The 22,228-nt window shown below is 38.2% G+C and overlaps 2 protein-coding genes across 4 annotated transcripts in view; both read left to right on the top strand.

The window, feature by feature from the left end:
- The window catches only part of TENT4B (terminal nucleotidyltransferase 4B), a 42,714-nt gene extending 34,196 nt beyond the window's left edge, over positions 1–8,518 (top strand). The window contains 6 exon segments of the mRNA XM_027646792.1: positions 881–1,094; positions 1,677–1,803; positions 1,905–2,008; positions 3,696–3,883; positions 4,467–4,631; positions 5,889–8,518. Coding sequence (XP_027502593.1) covers positions 881–1,094; positions 1,677–1,803; positions 1,905–2,008; positions 3,696–3,883; positions 4,467–4,631; positions 5,889–6,068 — 978 coding nt within the window. The 3' untranslated portion in view covers positions 6,069–8,518.
- Positions 8,519–15,505: 6,987 nt separating this feature from the next.
- ADCY7 (adenylate cyclase 7) overlaps positions 15,506–22,228 on the top strand; it is a 61,781-nt gene continuing 55,058 nt past the window's right edge. The window contains exons 1-2 of one of the 3 annotated variants that reach the window (XM_027646776.1): positions 16,593–16,691; positions 18,076–18,267. The gene's annotated coding sequence lies outside the window, so the exon portion shown is untranslated. Of the gene's footprint in view, positions 15,531–16,584; positions 16,692–18,075; positions 18,268–22,228 lie in introns of those variants that run through there. The other 2 variants (XM_027646777.1, XM_027646775.1) reach the window with 2 other exon arrangements.

The following is a 22,228-nucleotide window of genomic DNA, read 5'->3' as shown; positions in this document are numbered from 1 at the left end:
AGGTTTCTAAATGTGTTTTACAACTTTCTCTTGAATCTGATAGGGCAAAATGCATGAGCTAAATCTATATTGTTGTGCCTGGGGGAAGAAAATGCTGTAGAAATACGAAGTAGTGATTTCTGGCTCTATCAGCCTCATTCTTCTTCCTGAACTAAATGTAACTGTATAACTATGGGCCTGTAAGTCTGTACTTTTCCAGATTGTAGTTACTTTTAAACCTGAGCCTGGAACTGGAGCTCAGCATTTGCCTAATGCTATTGCAGTTGCCTGCTGAGCACAAAAGAAATTAAGGCCACAGCCGTATCTTTTTAAGAGAAACTGAAATCTCTCCCAACCCTAGTTTTTCTTATATTGACTAATAGCACTTCCATTTGCTCCTGCAAGAAGGAAAAGAAAAGAAGTCATGTTTTCTGTTATATTAAAATTAGGAGCTGGTTTTGTTCATAGTTTCTCAGGCTGCATACTTTAACAGCAGAGGGAACCATGGGTATAGCTGTGCACATGAGAAGCCTGTATTTGTATTGCAGACTCAGGTTTGTGAGGTGCACATATCTTTGCTTTTTCACAAGAACTCAGCCATTAGTGCTGGAAGTTCACTTACTGGACTGAAAGTTCAAATACAAAAATGTTAATGCTTGGCAGCCTTTTTTTTAAGAGGTAATTAGTTTATAAAAGTTTTCATAGCATCTTGATTTAAAGATGCAAAATTGCTTTATCTAGAGAAAATACTATATTTAGACATATTAGCTTTATATATTATGTTTTATTATTATTTATTACTGCATTTAGGTATGTTTGCTGTGAAAAAGAGAAGACACTTAAAGGCACTTGAAACTTGAAGTCTTAAGAAAATGATTTTTTTTTTCTCTCTTCTTAATAGCTGCATCCCAGGGAAGATGCCTGTATGCCCAATGCCAACTATGGTGTTCTTTTAATAGAGTTTTTTGAATTATATGGACGTCACTTCAATTATCTGAAGACTGGAATCCGAATAAAGGATGGTGGCTCTTACGTTGCCAAGGATGAAGTGCAGAAAAGCATGCTGGATGGCTACAGACCATCAATGCTGTATATCGAGGATCCCTTACAGCCAGGTAGCCTCATGAAGCAAGATTTAACATATGGAGTACGAAAGAAAGGTTGGGGGAGTCCTTAATCCAGTGGAGTTAAATCAAAGAATTAGATATATGGCTGTATATCTGTAGGTAGATAACAGCTGGAATGACCACCAAGAACCAAACAGAAACATCTCGTTCGTGTGCAGGAACACAAGACAAACTCAGCATACAGGTGGCTGCTGAAGTGGCGAGTCAGGGGCAGTTTCAAGAAGAGTGTTAACACATTTCTGATCTAGAAAAATGTCATCCAGGACACTACTTTTATAGGTGTAATATATGCAGTACAGGATTTTAATTATTTTTTGTAATTTATTTTATTTTTTTCCCCTCATGTATTGCACTTTTACCCAGAGAATTGCTGTTTTGGACTTCTGTGCATGTAAATATCTATAGATCTTCTAAGCTCTTTCAAATATTTATGCTTCAGTAATCCTGTTCTACAACAGGTAATTGCAGTTAGTTGGGGCTTAAAGGCAATTTTAAAAAAATGCTGCTGTCTCCTGTCTGAAAGGCGATAACCACAGTTTCAATCTTATTTATTTATATTCTTATTTTAAGGTAATGATGTTGGGAGGAGTTCCTATGGTGCCATGCAAGTGAAACAGGCTTTTGATTATGCCTATGTTGTTCTGAGCCATGCAGTTTCCCCAATAGCTAAATATTATCCTAACAACGAAACAGAAAGGTAAATTCTCCATGTCTAAATCTCAGACATTAATTGCTTATATTTTTGTGTGTCTTAAAAATTGATTGTGGTGATGGTTTTTTATTTTTCCTGGTTTGCAGTATATTAGGGAGAATAATTAGAGTAACACAAGAAGTGGCCACATACAGAGACTGGATATCCAAGCAGTGGGGAATGCAGAGCAGGACAGAGTCTTCGTGTAATGGTAAGTTTTGACTCAGCTGGGCTGAGATTGGGAAATTTCCTGCACGTTTTGATCATACAGATTTTATTGTTGCTTTTTCCTCACATAAGGCAATGTGTGCATCTTAGTAGGAATTCGCTTTTTTTTTGTTCAGTATTCTCATCGTTTCATCCAGAAAAGTTAGATTTGTACAAGAGTAAAATGGCCTCATCTTTATTCTACTGTGATAGATTTGGTCAATAGAGAGCTCTGTAAAGAGTGCTGTCTTCCAAAAGGAGACTTTGGAAAAACTTCCAATTTAAATTACCATGTTGTCACTGTCACACTTCCTTTGTCCTTTAAATGTGGGCAAGGTTTTAAAAAGAATTACTGGGAATGATAGTTTAAATCTGAATACTAACCTTCCGTTCTTTTATTTTTTCATTTTAAAGTGTAACATATCATATGTGTACAGAAGTAATATTTAATCCAAGACTGACCATATAAGTGGAATAAGCCTTTTAAACAGGAAAATCCTGAAATATCAATCATTATTTTTGTTTTTAACAAATGGAAACACAAAATCTATGCAGAGAACTTGGTTACAATGTCTTTTAAAATCATCTTTAATCCACTGCCCATCTGCTGACTTCAGCAGTCAGTTGCCACTTTTGGTGTAGGTGTATCTGCTGTCTGGAAGTTTTGAAACTAAAATTAATTTTAATAGTCTCCAATTAATTTTAGAATGTTGCCTACTACAAGTCTTCTCTTGTAAAGGATTAATCAGAGTACATGATGCAACTACCCAGTCTTTCCCCAATGTTGGGATTTTGTTTGTTTGTTTTTAAAACCTATGTTAGTGATTTCTGTCACTGTACCTGTCAGTTAAATGTGCTCTGGGCTGTTTGTTTTCTCTCAGGCCCTTGTGGCCCTGCTGTGCCCCCAGGAATGGCAGAGAACTGCTGGTCAATCCTGCAAGGAATCCTTAGCTTAGCTCCCTGTTAGCTACCTCCATGCAAATACAGCTAGTGGGGCAACAAATGTATGTTATGTAAATCAGAGGGAACTCCTAAGTGTCTTATGTGAGATAAAACAGCAATTAAAAAAATAAAAATAACCCTGTATCAGGCAGGTAATGGTGACAGTTACGGTGGTTGTCTTGTAGATTTAGTTTGGGTTTAAGTTCCAGTTCTTTTTTTTTTCTTATTTAAGGCAGAAGTTAGTGAGATGTCAGAGTTCTGTATCTTTTATCTTCAGTGTAGGAATTCGTACAAAGCAATGAGACTTATTTAGGGTTCTTCTGATCCTATCAGCTCCAGCAGAAGAAAAATGGGAGTTGCTGAATATTGGGCATATAGGAACAGAATTTACACCTCCGTATTTAAATGCTGTTGAAGCATGGCATGAGACAATCTAAAGCAACCCATCTGAACTTTGTTACTGCCTTCTTCTGCGTGTTATTGCCCTAATTTCCATCCTGAACCAAGGGCAGTGCCCAGATTTTCATAGTGTGCATTAATGATGTTGTTGGGAAGCCACCACGCCCTCTGCGAGGTGCTGCCTGCAGCGTGTGCACACAGAGACCCTCACATGTGTCTGCCTGTGTTTGGTGTGCATGTCCTGCAGGATGTAACAGGCTTTATGTGTCTTAGTGGGTATATTATAAAAACCCAAGGCAACATACTTTAGCAGTTAATGTGTGGTGATGCTTCTGTTTTGTTTTTGCTAGGCAATGGAGTAACCTTGATAGTAGATACTCAGCAGCTAGACAAATGCAACAATAACCTTGCTGAAGAGAATGAAGCACTGGGAAAACCTAGAAATAAAACTTCAGAAACACTCAGTAAACATTCTTCAAATTCTTCATCAGGTCCTTTATCATCATCATCATCTACACTGTCCAGCTCTAGTGATGTAGTAAGTATTGAAGGTTTTCTGACCTTTTTTTTTTTAATTTCTTTTCGGTTTGTCCCCCCCCGATTTGGATTGCCACAGAATACATTTGGGAAGCTTGGAGTCCTAGTTAGTTATTTCATCCAGAATCCTAACTTGCATAAGATGTTAACTCTTATGCAATTTCTACACATATAAGCTGCAGTGTGGTTTCGACACAATACATGTAGAGAGTAAATGTAGTAGATATTAAGTTCCATAGCTCTCTTTTCTCTGGGAAAATGGTATTTCAAAAACAAAAAAAAAGGACTGGTAATTCCAAGCCACATGCTTTAAAAAAACAAAAAAAGCAAAAAGCTTTAAAAAAGTCTGTTTGGGAATTCTATTTAAAAAATAAAATAAAAGGCAGATCTCAAAATCAGAATCACACATCAATAAATTTTTAAATCTGTTTTACTCAATAAAAATTCTGGATCGAAAGAATTTTAATATCTATTAAAGATATTTTAAATTTTGTCCACTGTTAGCTTTATTTTTGAAGGAAAAGTCACTTGTAGAGAAACTTACTCTTAAGAAAAACTCACTAATACTTTACATTTTCCTGAAGGATTCTGATGGAACACCTTGCAAAACCTCTAAACAACTGAGTTGTCGTCAGTCTACCACAAACAGAGTGGGGTCACAAGAAGTGTCACTGGAATCCTCCCAGTCAAGTGGGAAAACACAAAATAGCCAAACAGCCAATACATCCAGCAACACGAACAAATCTCAGGTTTGTGGAATGTTTGCAAACAACATCTGTTTAGATTATTTGAATATTACACATGTCCCCCATGGAAGGGTAGCTTGTTCTGGAAAGGAAATGCTGTGTTTTTCACCTCCCCTTTACCCCACTAAAAGGTTTTCAGCACTGATTTTTATCTAAAATCACCTGATTCTTTCTTTAGCTTGCACAGATGAATTTGCATCTGTGGCTTTCCCAGCCCTAAAGCAGGTGAAGTTGGACTGACTTTATTTATGGACATCTAGATTTGCCAGAAGTATAGAGCTGTGTTGCACCCATTTCCTCTTTGCAAAAAGCATTGTCAGTCCAGTTTTGACTGTAGAATTTGGGAACTTACCCTCAGTGAAAGACAGTTAGCTAAAATATATGTTTAAAACTCTGGCTGCTCTGTTAGCTGTTGATACTTGTTGAGCTGCCTTCCATTAAGGGAGGTTAAGATTCTTTGCTGACACATGAAATCCCCTCTCATTTCCCCCTATAGATAAATATCTTTATGATGACACCTACCAAATCTTGTGCATTTAGGGGATTTCTCATGTTAAGAATGCTTCTATGGCAACTCAGTATCCTGGAAATATTATATGCCTCCCTATATACAATATACTTTGGATATATTCCGTTTAAATTTTGTTCTTGGACACAGTGTAGGACTTTTATGTTTGAAAATAGTCTGGAATCTTCTGGAATATTATTCCTGAAAATAATTCTAAAGATATGCCTTCTCTTTGCTAATGATCTGTCTCTAGCTTCTAATGAGACAGTTTACAGACTGGGCCTTGCCTATGCCATTAGTGTGTGTTTGTGTTGTTAGATAGAACTAATTCCAGGCTGGAATGTGAATGTGCACAATCTGAGATACCCTATATCTCTAAAAAGATGTGGTGTAAAATTAATCCTGGATGAGATTTGAGCAGTCTTCCTCTGCTGTCTTGGATTATGGATTTACTTTTCTGTAAAACAGTAGAGCGGTTCTGTCCTTTCCAAAATTCCAAGTGCTCTGCTCTTTTCTCTGGACCTGCATAGTTTTGGATCTAGAGATGAACATTTTGTTATCAGTCACCCAAGTGGAAGATCAGCAGTGCTGTGCTGCTGTCTCAGCAATGGCCAGGCTCCTTCTGCCGTAGCAAGTTTTTCAAGTGTAAGGTTTTCGTAAGTGAACATCCTCATCACCCAGAACCAGGGATGTGTTATTGCCACCCTTTTTTCCCTTTATCAGGGATTTACCACGTTTTCTTTCTGTTACAGCATGGATCTGCACGGTTATTTCGCTCTTCCAACAAAGGCTTCCAAGGTCCAACAAACTCAAGCCACGGTACCTCAGTCACAAACAAACAACATCAAGGCAGCAAATCACACCATCAGTTTTTCCACGGCAAAAAGAGGAAACACAAGAGAGATGCAGCCCTGTCAGACCTTTGTAGATAGTTGCCTACTTTATGACTGTTCTTCTGTGTGCAATGATCTCATGCTACAGGATAGTTTGATAGTGACTCCTTGGATCTCTTCTGGAGCTTCAGACTGTTCAGACATAGATTAGCAACTGCATTTTTTTTTCCCAGCTCGCCACGGAACGGAACATGAAGATTGATCACTGCAGAAAAAAAAACAAGAAAAAAAAAAAAAAAAGGAAAAAAATGGAGAAAAAAAGGAAAAAAAAATTTTTTTAAGAGGAAAAAGGCTGCTCATTTGATAAGTCATATGCTACAACAGGGTCATTTAGGATATAAAAGCTTGAATGTAAAATAAATGTAATTCCCATCAGCTCATGCTGACCTGTAGAGGTAGTACTCAGTGTGTCTAGGGGGTGGTAACAAACAAATAAAACACAAGAAAATAGGAAAAAAAAGGCAAAAAATTGTATTTTGAGGGAAACCCAGCCTTTAAAGGTGAAAGTAATTTGTGCATGATTTTTTAATTATTTTTGCATATACTTACCATTTTATTGTGTATATATAGATGACCATATAGGAAAACTGACATTTGTAATAGTGGATTTGTTAATACTTTTTACATAACATTACTGTTTAAATTGTAAACATAAATTTTTCTCAGGATTAGTTTGGAAAATAATCTGAATTGTCATCTTAACATCCATATAAAGAGACATTTCTAGTTATATTGCTCAGAATTTCTTTTCTTGGCATTTGGAAGATCTAATAGAACATTTGATCTGCAAAAGCTGTTCCTCTGACAGAAAGGTTCATGGTGGCAAATGAAGATTTTCATTTGTATAAAGTGTACATGTACTTTGTGTAGACACTGAGCTTGTCATCTCAGAGAAGTAACCTTCACCTTGTTTTCTAGAGTGCCATCATTTCAGGCAATGGGGTTTTATAGTTGCATCCTTCTCTTCCTCCCCATAGTGGTCCCTCCTCCACCCTTTCTTCTTTTTTTTAAAGAAAGAACATAGGGCCACTCGGGGTTTTTTCGTTTGATTGGTGGTGGTGATTGTTTTCTTCTTTTTCTTTTTGGTTTTAAAAAACACAAAACAACAACACTCAGTTTGTTACAGATGTTTGCATTCCTGGGCTGCTTTAATCCCATGCCTCCTTGTTTGTGCCTTTCCTCCCCCTTCCAGGTCTGGGTTTTTTTGTCTTTTATATTTTTGCTAACTCCTGTAGGAGATGATAACTGTTGAAGCTTTAAGTAAATTTTACAATTAAAATATTTTTTCTCACTCCCCTCTTAGGCATTTTTATATTTACACTTAATTATTAAAAAAACAAACCAACCGTTTCAAATAATGAAATATCCTTTGTATTGCCTTAAAGACCCAAACCTTTCATATCTCATCATATTTCTTCATTGACCCAGTTATCATTTCATTTCAACTCCACATTTGTGTGGTTCAGTCGCATTACAAGTCTCGGTTGCAGTACCTTTGATGCCATGACTGCGAATGAAATCGTAATTGCACTCACAGGCATAGCTTGGAACAGGAGGTGGGACACTTGGGTGGTGGAGAGTTAAGTGGCATTTACTTTCACATATTTGGTTAAAGAGGAAAGTCTGTCCTTGGCGTACGTGGCTGTATTTAATGCAGCGGTTCTGAGATGATGCTTTTATAAAAAGTACTGTTAGCTTTGAGAAACTCTTTTCATTTACATTTACAGAATACTACAGACCAACCTAACCTTTAATGGGCACTTATGAGTGCAATGATTTTTAAAGTAAAATAAGACCAGAACTGGTGTTATCACTTAAATTAATAAACATTTTCAATGTGTTAAAGTGTTTTACTTCAAAAAGGAAAATATGTATATTCCAAAAATACAGAAAGTCATAACATTTACTCCAACACTAAGCTTAAGTGATGTTAATTTGACAATTTTTTTTAATTTTTAGATTCATATTTTAATTTGATCAGATAATTTTATCAAGAAGATGTTCATCTTTTGTTCATAGAAGCTAGTAAAAGTTGTACCACATTATGCATAGTCAAGTATTTATTTTGTTTTAGATTATTGTGAATGTGTAGACTTATGTTCACCGCTTAGGGAACAATTATTTATAAATTATATTAATCCAGTATTGTTAGCTGCTATTAGCAAAACTGTTCCAAAACTTAATACTTGCAAAGATCTGTATCGCATTTACCACACTGAAGTGTTTTTAAAAGAATCACCCTCATTGTTGAAAGCAAATGTACTCTTAGGGTGCAGATATTAGTGTTCCAATAAGCATGTGATAATTTTAAGGTGGTGGTAGCGGGAAGATAATCTTGATTCCATTGGGAATCTTAGGTTTGCCTCAATTTATGGTTTTCATAAATTTAATGGAAAATAGCTTTTCCTGGACTGCTCAAGTTTCTTTTTGGTAAACAGTATCTTTCTAAAAGAAAAAAAAAAAAAAAAAAAAAAAAAGAAAAAAAAAAAGCATGAAGGAATAATTGAGGCATTTTACATTGCCTCAAATGACCAGCATTGTATTCATAAAATACTGTATATCTTGCAAATCTTTATTTAAACGGAACAGTTGAACTGTTCATTTTTCAATCTGAAGTAAAATACTTTCAAGACCTTTTAGTTTGCCTGCTCATTTGTCTTGTACATTTCATCTCTGTATTTGACTCAAGTCTAATTCCTTTTTGAGTTTCAATACTTTTGTGAAGATTTTGTGAATATACGAAAAATAAATGTTTAATCTAACTACTGCAGTTTATCACCATTCTTGACACTCTGTTTTCCCCTTCACAGCACTGTGGAAACAGCTACTCGAGGAGCTGTGTAACATTTTTTGTAGTATCTGGGTCCTCCCCCAGCTCAGTGCTGGGCCCCTCTGCCTGGAGTTTGGAAGCTGACTTTGTTCAAGTGGCCGTGGTCTGCTCTTTTTCCTTCCAGGAGAGCTGGAGCAGAGTCTGTAAGCCTGAGAATAAATGCAAGAATGTACATGCATAAAGGGGGTTCTTAATGTATGATTTTTCTCCAACTTTCCCCCTCACAATACATAGGCAGCTTGTGGAAGGATCCTTTTTTTTTTGTCTTCCGAACTTGGCCTCGGGGTAGTGCTCGAGCTGCAGGACAGGAGCTGTTCAGAGCTGCCACACTGAGAGGGTGGTGTAGAACCATGCAAGAGTTAATTTGATTTACTTTCAGCTAAAATCCATGTTTAGCAGCTCCTGAAGCACAGCTGATGTTACTGAAGTGTGTTGTAAACTGTGGTTACCATCCTTTCTTGCATGGCTCAGTTAGGAAGACACATACTGGAAGTTCTTGTAGTCTTGCCACTGGTAGTCTGCCAAAGACCACTGGAAATATATAAATAAGCTGAAATGTTTATATACTTTCTTGTTTGGCATTAAATTGATTTTCTAAGGATTTTTAAATTTAAAAAGAAGATTGTTCAAATGGTGTTTATAGTTAAAAGCTGTGTATTTGTTAGGGTTTTTTCGTCAGTCTTCTACCTTGTGGCAGAAAAGAAGCTGAACTGTAAGTAAATCTTCCTATTTGAGAGACATGGCATGATTCTGTTTCCTCAGAATTTACAGCTCAGGTTTTTAAATATTTATAGTAAACTTCTTTTGCTAGAACTTAATCTGTAGAAAATAATTAGTGGTCCAGTGGCTGGTGGCAACTTTTCTGAGGTACTTTCAAAATGGACCTTTTCTATTTTATATCTGGAGTCATCATGAATGTATCCTAAATATAACATGAGCAACTGATTAGAAAATAGTCTTACCTCAAAAATGCAGTGTAAATAAATGCAGCCAGCCATTTGACATCTTGATGGATGTTAAAACTCATGAGAGATCTTAAAACTGTGTGGATCCAACTTTATTTTCTAAAAAGTTCTAGGAATCAGCTGATTAATCACTATTTACACTTTGACAGTAGCTGGAATAACTGAATTTATTTTATGTTACAGCCCCTAAATAGGTACATATATTCCCTTCTTGAGTAATCTCCTGGCCCAGAGATTTGGTGCTGAATATAGCATTTATCAAATCCTGTGCAACAGGTCTCAGTGAAGCATGAAGGAGATTGAGATTGTTAGTGCTTTAAGAAGAGTATTTCTTGCTGCTACAGCAGCTTTTTAAAGAAAAACCATAAACCCCATTGATTGAGCAGGCTGGAGGAGGAATATGTCCTTTTAGCTCTCTTATATCCATATTTGAAGCTAGTTTCTGTGCAAATTATTCAACAACCTAATGTTGGGATGCTAGGTTGATTTTTTTTTTTTTTTAAATCTTTCTGTATAATGAAGTGGTAGTTTCCCATAGTGCAAAATACCAGCAAGAAAAAAGCAGTTGGCTCCATGCAAGAACTGACTTGTAAAGAATGCTTTTGTGTGGTGATGGAGGAGTCTGAGGAGCCATGAGGGCAGACCTGGTGAGTGTTTTCCTTGTTTAAAATAAATAAAACTTTCTCGTGCGGGTATATAGAACAACTGTTGCTTCTGTATGAAGCAATGTTTGACTCTTGAGCTTAAAGATCCTTAAGCAATCAAATGCTTCTGAATAGTTATTGGAGAAAGTAATCTCTGCTCTCAGCTGCATTTTCACAGGTTTAAAGTTCATTTACTAGATTTGGTGACAGTGAAATCTGTAAATAAACTTGATTCACATAAACAAATTGCTTGGTTATGCTGCCTGGCAATGTAACAAAAAAATATCTATTTGAACTTAAAGCTCCCATCTTACAAAAACAAACTAACAAAACCACAAAACAAGTCCACCTTGCTGGTCTGTACAGATTGTTGCATCAGGAGTAAAAAGAAATACTTTTCTTATGAAAATAACATGATGTGGTTTAGGTGGACTATGCATTAAGGGTTGCTGTTTGCGTTTCCCTCCTTCTGTGACCTATTTCCAAACACGACTGTTGTTCATTCTTTCAATAAGTAAGGGACTGATCAAGGCTGGGTTGGGATTTTTTCCCCTCTTCACTGTAGTGGATCTTGAATCAAACTCCTTTGTGGTTGCCTGGTAATAAGTAACTATGAAAAGACTCAGTTAGAAAAATCAATGGCTAACTCAACAGCAGGTAGAAATCTTTCCTATTGTCTTCCTTCAATGCATGTTTCCTTTTCCTTTTCAAAATTTTTCACAGTGCACGGGAGGAATAACATAAAATAATGTAATTATTTATATAAGATCTTCTTCATCCCAAAATGTTTTACTAAATCGATGTTATGATATCAATGTGTATGCATCAAGATAACATCAAAAAGCCATCTAATTGCTGAAAACTTCAAGTATGTCTGAGCTGCAGTGTGTGCCATCTAGTGCATCGCTTCTGTGCAGTGTCTAAGCCACGTACTCCAGCTGTAAAAGGCAGTTTGAATACTCCTGGCTTGTAGCATTGTTTGTTTGCAGACAATAACACTTTCAGGTAGTGGTAACTTATGTGGTATTGGTGAGCTACTGCCTAAATCCCACAGAATCCCATTACTCTAAGGAGATAGCTGAGAAAACTGGATTTTGTTGCCAAAAAAAACCCCAAAAACTTTACTCAATATCAGTGGGGTCAAGAGCAGAGGGGATGAGAGTGGTACTGGCTCCAAGGAGGAGCAGCCAGTGCCAGAAGCTGTCCTGGCATCTCTGGCTGTGCCCACAGGCAGCTTTGGCTCCTCTGCAGCACTGGCAGAGACCACACACTGCCCCAGACCTGCTCTCCTACACAAAGTGCTTTATACAAATACATGTGAGTGCTTCTAAATTCTTCAGAACAAAGTCACATGATGGCCTGTCAAACACAGAACAAACTTTTTGGAGACTACAGGCAAATACAGGCACTGGGAATCTGGGAGCTGAAGCATTAACGTGAAAAGGAAGGAATCCAACTTTTGCGGTTGGTTTCAGTACATAGGAATATGTTGATTTAACCAGATTTATTTGTCCACACATTTTTATATTTGCTTTATTGCAGTTTCCGAGTGCATTCTCTCAGAACTTTCTGTTCTCGAATTGTATTTCAATTTATGTAAGAGTGTTTTTCCCTAATAATATACATGCTCCATTTGTTCCTTACTGATTTTTCCAAAGTATTCTTATTTTCTCTCCAATATACCCTCCTGGCTACTAACGCAAAGATACTGAAGGTGCAAATTGAAAACAGTTAGCTAAATAGTTTCATCGTTTACTGTGAACATAAAATGATCTGTTCTTTTCTGTGTTCTTTAAATCAATAACATCTTCCATTTAGTGTCAAACTCCACCTGCAGTGTTAAGGTACCTGACAGGAACGTGGCCTTGCTTTCATTTATTTCTTTTCTTGTGTAACGTACAAAAAGAGGGAATGACTTCTCAATAAAGACCATCTAACAGTTTTCTAGGAAGTCCCAGACCAGATCTTCTGTCATTGTTGAGAGTAATTCAATTTCTAGGAGAAAATGTTCCATTTTAATGCTGGTCAACTTGAGTATACAGAAAGGTTTAAAACCAAATCTGGTCTATAGCCCTTAGTGCAGCCCAAATCACACCTGCAAGTACAGGTAAAAGGTTTAAGCAGTTAGCCAGGCACTGATTTTTCAAGGTAATAATTAATTTTCTGGTTCAGGAGAAAAAATTTTAACCATGAACAGGAGAGGAGATGGAGATGTTTTTCTGAGTCTTAATCCAAGAAGTCAAACAAAACCTCCTTGCCCAGGCCCTGGAGCTGCAGCCAGTGGGACTGGAATTCATAAGTCCTGCAGTTCCTCTAGAAAACACTGTATAGCTCCTCAGTCACATACTTTTTTGGGCCTTTCCTAATCTTTTCTATCATTTCACGATGTTGTGAATTTACGTTGGGCTTGAAGTTTTCTTTGGAGAAATTACAGTTGTAGTATTAAGTCCCATTGACTTTTATGAAATCTGGAATGCCAGAAAACATGATCATCATTTCAAGTCAGTTAAGAGTCTTGGGCAACTTTAAAAGAAATGACAAATAGGACAAGAGACCTGAATAGCTTTTCATTTCCCCAAACAAACACGTGGCATTTATTGCTTTATTTATAGAAAGCAGCAAATTATTCCCAAACATTTGTTCAATTGATCCAAGGGCCAAAAAACACAAGCCATGTAATGGCAGTGAAACTCTGCCTTCTCTTTAGCCAGGCTGATGCACTAAAGTACTCCTGCATTTAACAGCATAAACCTAATGGTTTTCAGCAATTGATTCTAATATTGTCCTGTAAATGAGGGTGATGGCAATGAAGCAGCTGAAAATAATGTCTTACTACATCCTTCCTAAGCATGTCGTGCCTAGCATGTTGGGTTTGTTCTATTATTAGATATCTTTACAGGAAATAGCAAATAATTTACTCAAGTTATTTGTCTCATTCTCTAAATTGATCAGTGGCCTAAAAGAGAGTGGAGTGTGTGTGGATGCAGACTAGTAAATAGATGCTAAATCTCATCCAAAACAAACAAACAAACAAAATTTCTAATAAATACTTCAATGGAAGTATTTATGTCAATGGAATTGACATTATGTCAATGGAATATTTAAAATGAGTGAATATATTAAGAGTCTACCTGCTAATTTTAAAAGTACAGCTTAACATATTGTGCTACTTTATATATATATATATACAATATATACTTTATATATTGTCTAACCCACGAAACAGTCTATATTAATTTTCAAATTATTCCTAAGGTTTAGAAGAATATATTCTGAGGCTATGACTGTATTTCTGATTTGCTTTTGTCACATATTTATTTGGTAGGCAACCATCCACTTGAGTCCTCGCTGACTCATTTATGGGAGCCACTGAAAATCTGATGTTGAAACATTTCGCAAATAAAATTATTTAGAAGTAACTTGCTGGGACCAAATGCTGTCATCCACTTTACTACTGTGAATGGTACAAATATGCACATACTGGAGGCACATTCAACCTGCAATGACTTACTAAGAGAAAAATGTAACTCCCCCACATGAGAGTTACACTTGAAATTTACTACATTTTTCTATTTCTGCTTTTTTTAAAAAATAGTGATCTTTCTCTATTTCATAATGATTCATGGCCCTGGATACTATGGCAATTTACATTGAAGCACACATCTGAACTGAACAAAAGAGACTTCTGTAATGCTCTGAAACTGAGTTTGTAAATGACACTGATTACACTTATACATTTGGCATAAATGACGTTGGTTACACTTATACATTTGGCATAAACATCCTATCTACAAATAATTTAAATAGAAAATTGAAATTTTTATTTTATTAGATTTTTGTCAGCTAATGTGTTGCATTTTATTTTTACTAAAACTCTAAAATTATTAGAGTTAGATATAGTTACCCACTTCATTCTTCAGAAAGTTTAGATTTGTGTCTTTAATACTCTGGTTTTACGCATTCAAGATGTAGGTATCAGTGTAAAGCTGCTGGACATTTTTCTAAGCAAGAGCTTGAAAATAATAATGCTTGCTTGTCTATGAAGAACACTTTCACAGAAACAAACACAACCCTAGGGATTGCTGTATTCAAACTCAGACAGCGTCATTTCAGATGGACCTTCAGTTGAGGGCTACATTTTCACAATGTCAGACATTTGCAGCTATCACATATGCATAGGGAATTTATTTTAGATCAATTTTTCTCACCAGGGACAGAACCTTGCACTTAGTAAGTGGTACTGAGCAGGGCTCCCAGCAGTGCCAGGTGCTCTCCAGTAAGGGGTGGTATCATCTGCCTTGTGGAAACCAGCCCTGGCTGTACTTCAGCTGCACAGCACTCGAGAGACATTAGCAGCAGGAAAAAGAACAGGGGAAGTGTATATGTAGTATATACAGGAGCCAGTTAACTGGATATTAATGTCTATATTTTGATTCTTTTTTTTTCTTTTACATCTGTTTTGCTAAAAATGCGTTATAGTGATTACCAATAGTTAAAGAGTAATCTGCACAGCAGTGTACATACAGCACTTGGAGTACTTTGGAACTACTGCCATTAAAAAACCCTACAGTGTCAGTCATGTTGAACCATGCAAGAATTTTAGATCTTACCATGGAATAGCAAGTATTTGTTGTGGGTATACAGAAATTATGTTATGCAATCTCTGTACTTGGAAGGTCCACAGATTTTTGATGAAAAATTGAGTCCATCTGTTCTGAAACGGCTCCATTTATGATCTCAGCAGAACAATGTATTTTCCATTTCCTGCAGATTTAAATCTTGTAATCTAATTTTCAGTGAAGACAAAGAATTCTTTTTAACAATCATTGTACTGGAAGATTATTCTTCTTCTCTCCCCTAAGAAACGGTCTGAATAGCCTATGCACTGCTTTCATCTGATGCTCCAATAATTTCCTAGTACTTTCTAGATGTACAACGTCCAAAACAGGAATGGGAAGACCCAGATATTATTAAGTACCTTGCTCAAGACTGCACGTAAAAGTGTCACAGGGCAGGCATCAAAGGAGCAGAGTCCAGTTCACTGCCCAATCCTGTGCCTCAGGTATGTAACCAATTCTTCAGCTGCATCCCTTATATGTTGTCCCACATTGCTGAAACTGCATTTAAATTCCTTTCCAAGATTCCCAGCCCTAACTGCCCCAAAGCATCCTGATGGCTGGGCAGTCTTAGGCAGCAGAGCCTTTCCTATTTCCCCACCAATATTGGAACAGGAGCTTTGAGAGCCACATAAAGCTGTTGTGCTTGTGGTGTGTGCACTGAACTGCTGGTCCATCCGAGAGAGGCAATTCAAGCTCATTGCTCGGGCCTACGGAGTGTGGAAAGCACCAGCTGGATGCCAGGACAAAAATAAAAACTGTATTTAGTTACTAAGGTATTATTGCAGTAATGGTAAGTCCATGGATGACTAATACATTGCAGCTGTAGGTAGCCGGGCACACACCTGCCTGCCACGGGCTGCGTGACTAACAAACAGCTCCCCTGATAAACCTAATCCAAAACCCCACAGAAATCGGCGATTCTTTCTATTGTTTCCAATGAGCTTTGCATCGGACTTAATGTGTGGTAGAGCCAGGCTCGGTCTGAATTAGCAGCTGTGTGTTCAAGGCTCAGTGCACTGAGGAATCGTTGCCAGCCCAATGAAACTCGTATGAAGCAGTCTGAGGAGACTCAAGTAATTGGAGCGATGGGAAACGGGAGCTGTGGGATGGCTGCGGTGAGGCTCAGGTCCCTTGTCCCCGGGCGCAGCCTGGGAAGTGGGGAGTCCTGCCAGGAGCACCCCGACAGTAGCCAGATTTTAAAAAGCTGGCTGTAAACCTTCATATTTTTCAGAGCCCAGGGCAGAAATTTGTTTGCACCCCCGTAGAGCGCCGATGCTGATGGGGAGGGCACATGGACATTCCCCGAGCGGTGCGGGATGGGGTGCTGCTGACCCCGAGGGGGAGCAGAGCTGAGGGAGGCCGGGAGCCCCTTTAGGCGAGGCTTAGGCGATGCCTCCCGTAGGTCCCGCCCGCGTCCCTCTCGCAGGAGGCAGAGGCAGGAGGGGCGATGCCGCGGCGCGTCCCGCCCTCGGCGCGCCGGGGAGGCTCCGCGGGCCCCAGAGACACCTCGGGCGGCGGCGGGAGAAGGAGGAGGAAGAGAAGGAGGAGCAGCAGCGCCCGGCCCCAGCCCCAGCCCCGACCCGCTGCTCTCCCGCCGGCCGCAGGTGAGAGGCCGCCCCGGCAGGGGAGATGCCCCGGGAGGGTGAGGGCTCGGGGGTCGCGCTCCGCGGAGCACGAAATTAAAAGCGTCGAACGTTTCCCGTACAATGGTTATTTGTCATCTCTTGTGACACCACTTGATACACTTGGGAGCAGCGAATAAATGTTCGGGCCCATAAATCTTTTCTCTCAAGTTTATTAGGCTTACAAAAAGGCGGATTTGGCAAAGCTGCGAGGCCTCAGAATTGGGGTGGGATTCTGCCCGCCGCGTGAATGGAGAACTTTGGGTCTTTTGCTTTCAAAAGTCAAAAGCTGACTGCTCTAGTATGGAGTATTTCAGATCCTTTTAGGCTTGCACTTTCTTAGCACAATAGGGCTTTAAATTGCTGAAGGAGGTACTTAAATATCAGGGAAAACTTGAAATATCAGCAGAAGTTTGGCTTTTGTCTTTTTTACTGCTGAATAGGTAAGTTGCTTCTAATCTTGGTAGGATGTGTTATGGTATTTTTATAACGAGTTAATTAAGGGATTAAAATGCTTTAATACATATAGCACAGCAGACGTTATTGCAAGGATCTTATGTTTGCCAGTGGCAGATGAAGGAAATCCTAGAACAGGGGAACATCATCACCAACAACCCAGTACCACACTGAAGAGAGAGCCTGAGACTTCTTTCATGACCAGTGAGAATGTGGTCAACACAATTGCTGAGAACTGGCAGAGACACTTAGAAAGCATTTTTGGACACACAAAGTAAATATGGACTGTAATATTTGAATTTGATTCAGCACAGAAGTCTGTTTTCCTCTTCTCAGATGTGTTCTGTTTTATTTGTACAGCTGAGAGCCTGACATCCGTGGTTGTGGCCCAAGACCATGATGTGATAGGTGCTGTGCAAATATAAGATGGGAGAATCCACATAAATATACCTAAAACCTGTGATTTGATTCTGAAGTGTTCTTGGTTTATTATGGGAAATAAAATGTCCTATGCTGGCCACTGCAATATGAAAATTTCTTCATAGTGGGAAATAAGATGTAGTTGTACCTGCATTAGTTGCCTTACTGCTTTCTGCTGAGATTCATGATAGGAGGGGGTTGTTTTTTTTTTTTTCTGTTTTCTCTCTTTTTTTTTTTTTTTAATAGGGACCTGGGAACTTTAAAAAGCACTCACCTTAAGAAAAAGTACCATCAAGAAATTCTGTAGCTATAATATATTTTGAGGATAAATAAGAAAAATTTTCAGTATTATTTTTATGCAAGTAGGATTCCAGGAGAAAAAGTTTCTAGTAGGGTTCATTGCTTGTATCTAGGTCGAAAATAAATAAATAAGCAAACAGTGGGATAGGGTGGTTGTGTTTGTGCTGAAGGGGTTTCTTTGTTTGTTTAGGTATCCTGACCTTTCAAATGCTGAAGTCCTATCCAGACGGTTTTTTATGATCCCTTATAGATGGAAGAAGAATGTACTAAGTACTTCTGAAAAAAGTCTCCATTACAGTGGTTGACATTAAAACCAGTATTTGCCAAAGTCACCACACCTTGACAGTTTCCCCCTATCCAGAAATGCGGAATGGAAAAACGGGTATGTAGAATACCACTCTGAAAACAGTAAGCCAATACAGGTTTCCAATGGCCATTTTAACATGCTATTTGTGCTTCCAGAAGCCATTACTAGCAGCAATTAGGGTCATTGGGGGTTCTTGTAAAGCAGCCATTAAACTTCTTAAATTTTTCTTAATGAAGCTAATGTCAACACCATTAAGAGTAAACAAGGAAGAGACTTCATTCCCTAATGTATGTGGGTATTTATGTTCTCATGGCTTGTGCTAAGTGAAAGAGCAGGTGCTGGTTGAGAGCTAATTAGTTTAGGGTGTAAGCCTAGAGGTGATGATCACCGTTTTCTGTTAAGGTGGGTATTTGTGTAATTACCAGTTGCTCTTAAATTAAAAAAAAGACAGTATCCCCCTTGAATTTACAGTAAAATCTCTAAAATGAAACCTTAGATTTATTTTTGTGTTACAACTTTGGCTTGGGTTTAACATTATGGATTTTATCAAAATTACTTGTTCTGATTATGACTTATTATGGAGGCTGTAAAACATAGGGTGAAATACTTCACCCAGTGATTGCTCCCTCAGTCTCATTGTTTGTGTTGAAGCTCCATTTTATCTTTCTGGAAAAGGATCCAGTCTACCTCGATTTGTTCAGTGGTTTAGGATAATAAAATGTAATAGTCAAACTGCACTAAGCATCTGGCAGGGCTTCTGTAACACAGATGTGATTTGGGACTTTTTCTATACAGAAATAAATCAAAGAATGCTTTATAATGATACAAAATCAGCCTGGGAATGGAGGTGTGTAAGAGCAGCCTGTGGGATGGGTGTTAGGGTTGTTTGCTTCTGTGCGGGGCTGAGGTGTGGGGTCTGTGCTCGCTGGCACCGAGGGAGCCTTGGCCACTGCGCGGCCACTCGCCGCGTTCTGCTGTTCTTTTGCTCTCTCAGCAACAGCTGAGCTCACGAGCAGTTCCAAAGGCTTGGGCATACTGTTAAAGTGCAGTTACAGACCCTACTGAAACCAAGAAGGTTTTTCAGGTGAAAACTGGTACCTGGTTGAGCCAGAGATCGCTCTTTTCTTCCCTAATTAAAGCCCAGCCAACATCCAAATTCTTAAGTGCAGTCTCTTTAAAGCGCCATTTGAGGAACTGAATACTGCATGAGTAGGGAGATAATCTATTAAGGCAGCATCTGCAAAGTTTCAAGATGATTATTTGCTAAGCTGACAGGATGTTACAGTGTGAAATAGTTTGTAACCACTGTGTAGTTAAATCATCTTGTATCACAATGAGGAAGTGCAACTTCTTCCTTGGGTCATTATGGCAGAATTCACGAAGAGTCTGTCTTGTGTTTGCTGAAAAAATGAATTCTATATTTTACATTTTGAAAACAGTAAAGACGTTGATCTGGGATTTTCTCCTACCCTTATTTAAAAAAACCCACAACATTTTCACCTGGGAAAAAAAATGCTGTGTTATAAAATTAGGAGTTTTATAACACTCTTATCTCATAATAAAAATCATGATCATCGTTTTCTCCAGAGACTTGAAAATCCCTTTAAATAACTGTTGGTGTTACTTGTCTTTTGCCTCTTACACCATCCTATCTTCCTGAGACTCCTTGAGCAGGGTCCATGCTCTGTCTCGTGGTGCCAAGCAGCAGAGTATTCCATATGTCCTGGCAGAGGGGAAAGCTGTACATTGGGTCTTTCCTTTAGAAGTGTTCTTTGCTTAACAAGTATAACACAGGATAGCACAAACAGGCTGTAATGATATTTCCTGCACACCATGTGTAGATTGCTACTGCTGAGTGTTACCTCTTCAGAGTTAGTAAAATTAAGGTGTAAAAAGTGGAACAATTTTGTCTAGGTTCCTCAAAGGTAAACAGCAAAATTGAATAGAACATGAGGCTGCTGTTCCTTTTCTAACCGAGGCATTGCATTACCTCAGTACCTTGGAGTTTGTGTCAAAAAATGTCCTTCAAATCTCTTTGTTTTGTGTAGCCTATTTGCAGTAGCATCTTTATAAAAATCAAATGAACTTTCTCCTCTGTAGCACCAGGCTGCTGTTTTGAATTTTACAGCACAGGCCCTGCAGTTCAGAGGCTTCAGGTCTGCTGGTGCTTTAAAGAAGAAACAAAATCAAAGCTGGCTCTTATGTGACACAGGGCCACACATACCACTTTTCCTAAAAGCTTTCTTCACAGCTAATGGCCAAAATGTTCCTCTCTTAACAGCTGTTCTGTAATCCTCATTTCAGCATTAAAAGTAGCTTCTGGTCTGTAATTACAGAGAAGGAACAAACAGGGTGTGTTTAACTTCTGTTTCTAGGCATAAAACTAAGTGAATAAATAAAGTATTCTAGTTAAAAACAGAAATAACAAAGATTACCAAGGCTGCAACTGGCATAATTCAGAGAAAGGTGAGAAGTTTCTTTGAATACAGGTGGCTGCTTCTGGCAGCTTCTGAACTGCCCTGAAGTGCCCCTGTGCTACAAGTGTTCTGTGTGCACTGCAGGACGTGTCTATGTTTGCTCTGCTCAGTAGCTTGTGGGGCCTTCTGGTAAAGATAATTAAGGAGTTAATTTTCAGGCTCATTCTCCTGTGTCCTGCATCACAATTTGCTTAAGTGTAGTGATGGAGCTTTGTCCCATCTTCTGTTCTGTGGGATGCAGAAATAAATACTGTTTGAAATCTGAGTTGTCATTCAACCCACAACAAAAGGAATGTGTTTTTGAGATGCTCAGCAAGAGTAGCAATAAATCCTTATTTTATTTCTTTTTAAATAATACTGCCTTGTAAATGGTTGGTTATAAGGCCACAAGCATAGTCTTGTAATGTAATCAATACAAAAATGCTTTAAAGGGCTTTGATAAAGTTTTTAGGTCTTGAGACTGCATGCTTTATTTCATGGAAGGAGACAACATAATAAGGGTTTTATAGGTAGATAAATGTAGAAATAATTTAACTGTGACAGTACAACTTTGGTTTCAGTTTGTTGCTTTTCATTCAACGAATTTTTGTTATGACTAATAATGATTAGTTAGCATTTCAGTGAGTTGAATAAAATATTTTAGTAAGATGATTTTCATTTGCAATATAACCTGGGTTTTAGTCATTATTGACTTAAATAGTTAATATCCAATCTGTGATACTTTATGATTTATTTATTGATGTAAAGGCATACATTTATACTGGGGGTTCTTTTAAGAACTAGTTGATGATCAAACCACGTAGCAGTGACTAATTCTTACTTGGATATCCTTTTCCAAGTAACCAAAATGGTGAGGAAACAAGCATTCCAGTAGAATGACAGAGCACGTGGAAGGGCTGGGTAAGGAGTGCAGCTGGGAAGGAGTTCCAAAGGTGAATGCAAACAGACTGAGCTCACTGAGGTTTATTCAAACTCAGCTGAAATCAATGGAAATGGGTGATAAAGCCCTGATCATTTAAATACCAGATATTCTTAGCATCTGGCTCATGTCAACCTGAGCCCATCTGTTAGGGTATTTCAGGCAGGACCTGCTTGCTGGAACAAGCTCAGACTTAGTCTGTGGGGGAAAAAACCCAGACTGGGTTAAGCTGAGAGAGGATGAACTTTGTATTGCAGCTTTTCTGTGTGTCTGAGTCTTTTTCCCTGTTATTGCTACTGAGCATATGTGGGACTGAATCAAAAAAATTAGTTTCAGTAGCAGAACAGAATTTTGGTTTTAGTTTCCTCATTTGAAAGGAAGTTGGGGTACCACTATCAAAACTTTCTCACTTCCTCACACTTTCTGCCTGGTCTCCTCCTCCTCCTTTGCCAGTGGTTTCAAGCCTGCTGCCATGAAGATGACAGTCATTTCAATGCCAAGGAAACAAACACTTATATATTTGTGAGATACACATTTACTGAAATAAACTAAAATAAATAACAGAAGATGTGAGAAATGTATGTAGGCATTACTCATACATATTTATCAGGAACTGAGTTTTGAGGTTAAAATACTTTAG

Source organism: Corapipo altera, unplaced genomic scaffold, assembly GCF_003945725.1.
Source record: "Corapipo altera isolate COAL_440 unplaced genomic scaffold, ASM394572v1 62, whole genome shotgun sequence".
Taxonomy (NCBI): domain Eukaryota; kingdom Metazoa; phylum Chordata; class Aves; order Passeriformes; family Pipridae; genus Corapipo; species Corapipo altera.
Note: the sequence above shows the minus strand (reverse complement) of the source record. Positions and strands in the feature narration are given on the sequence as shown.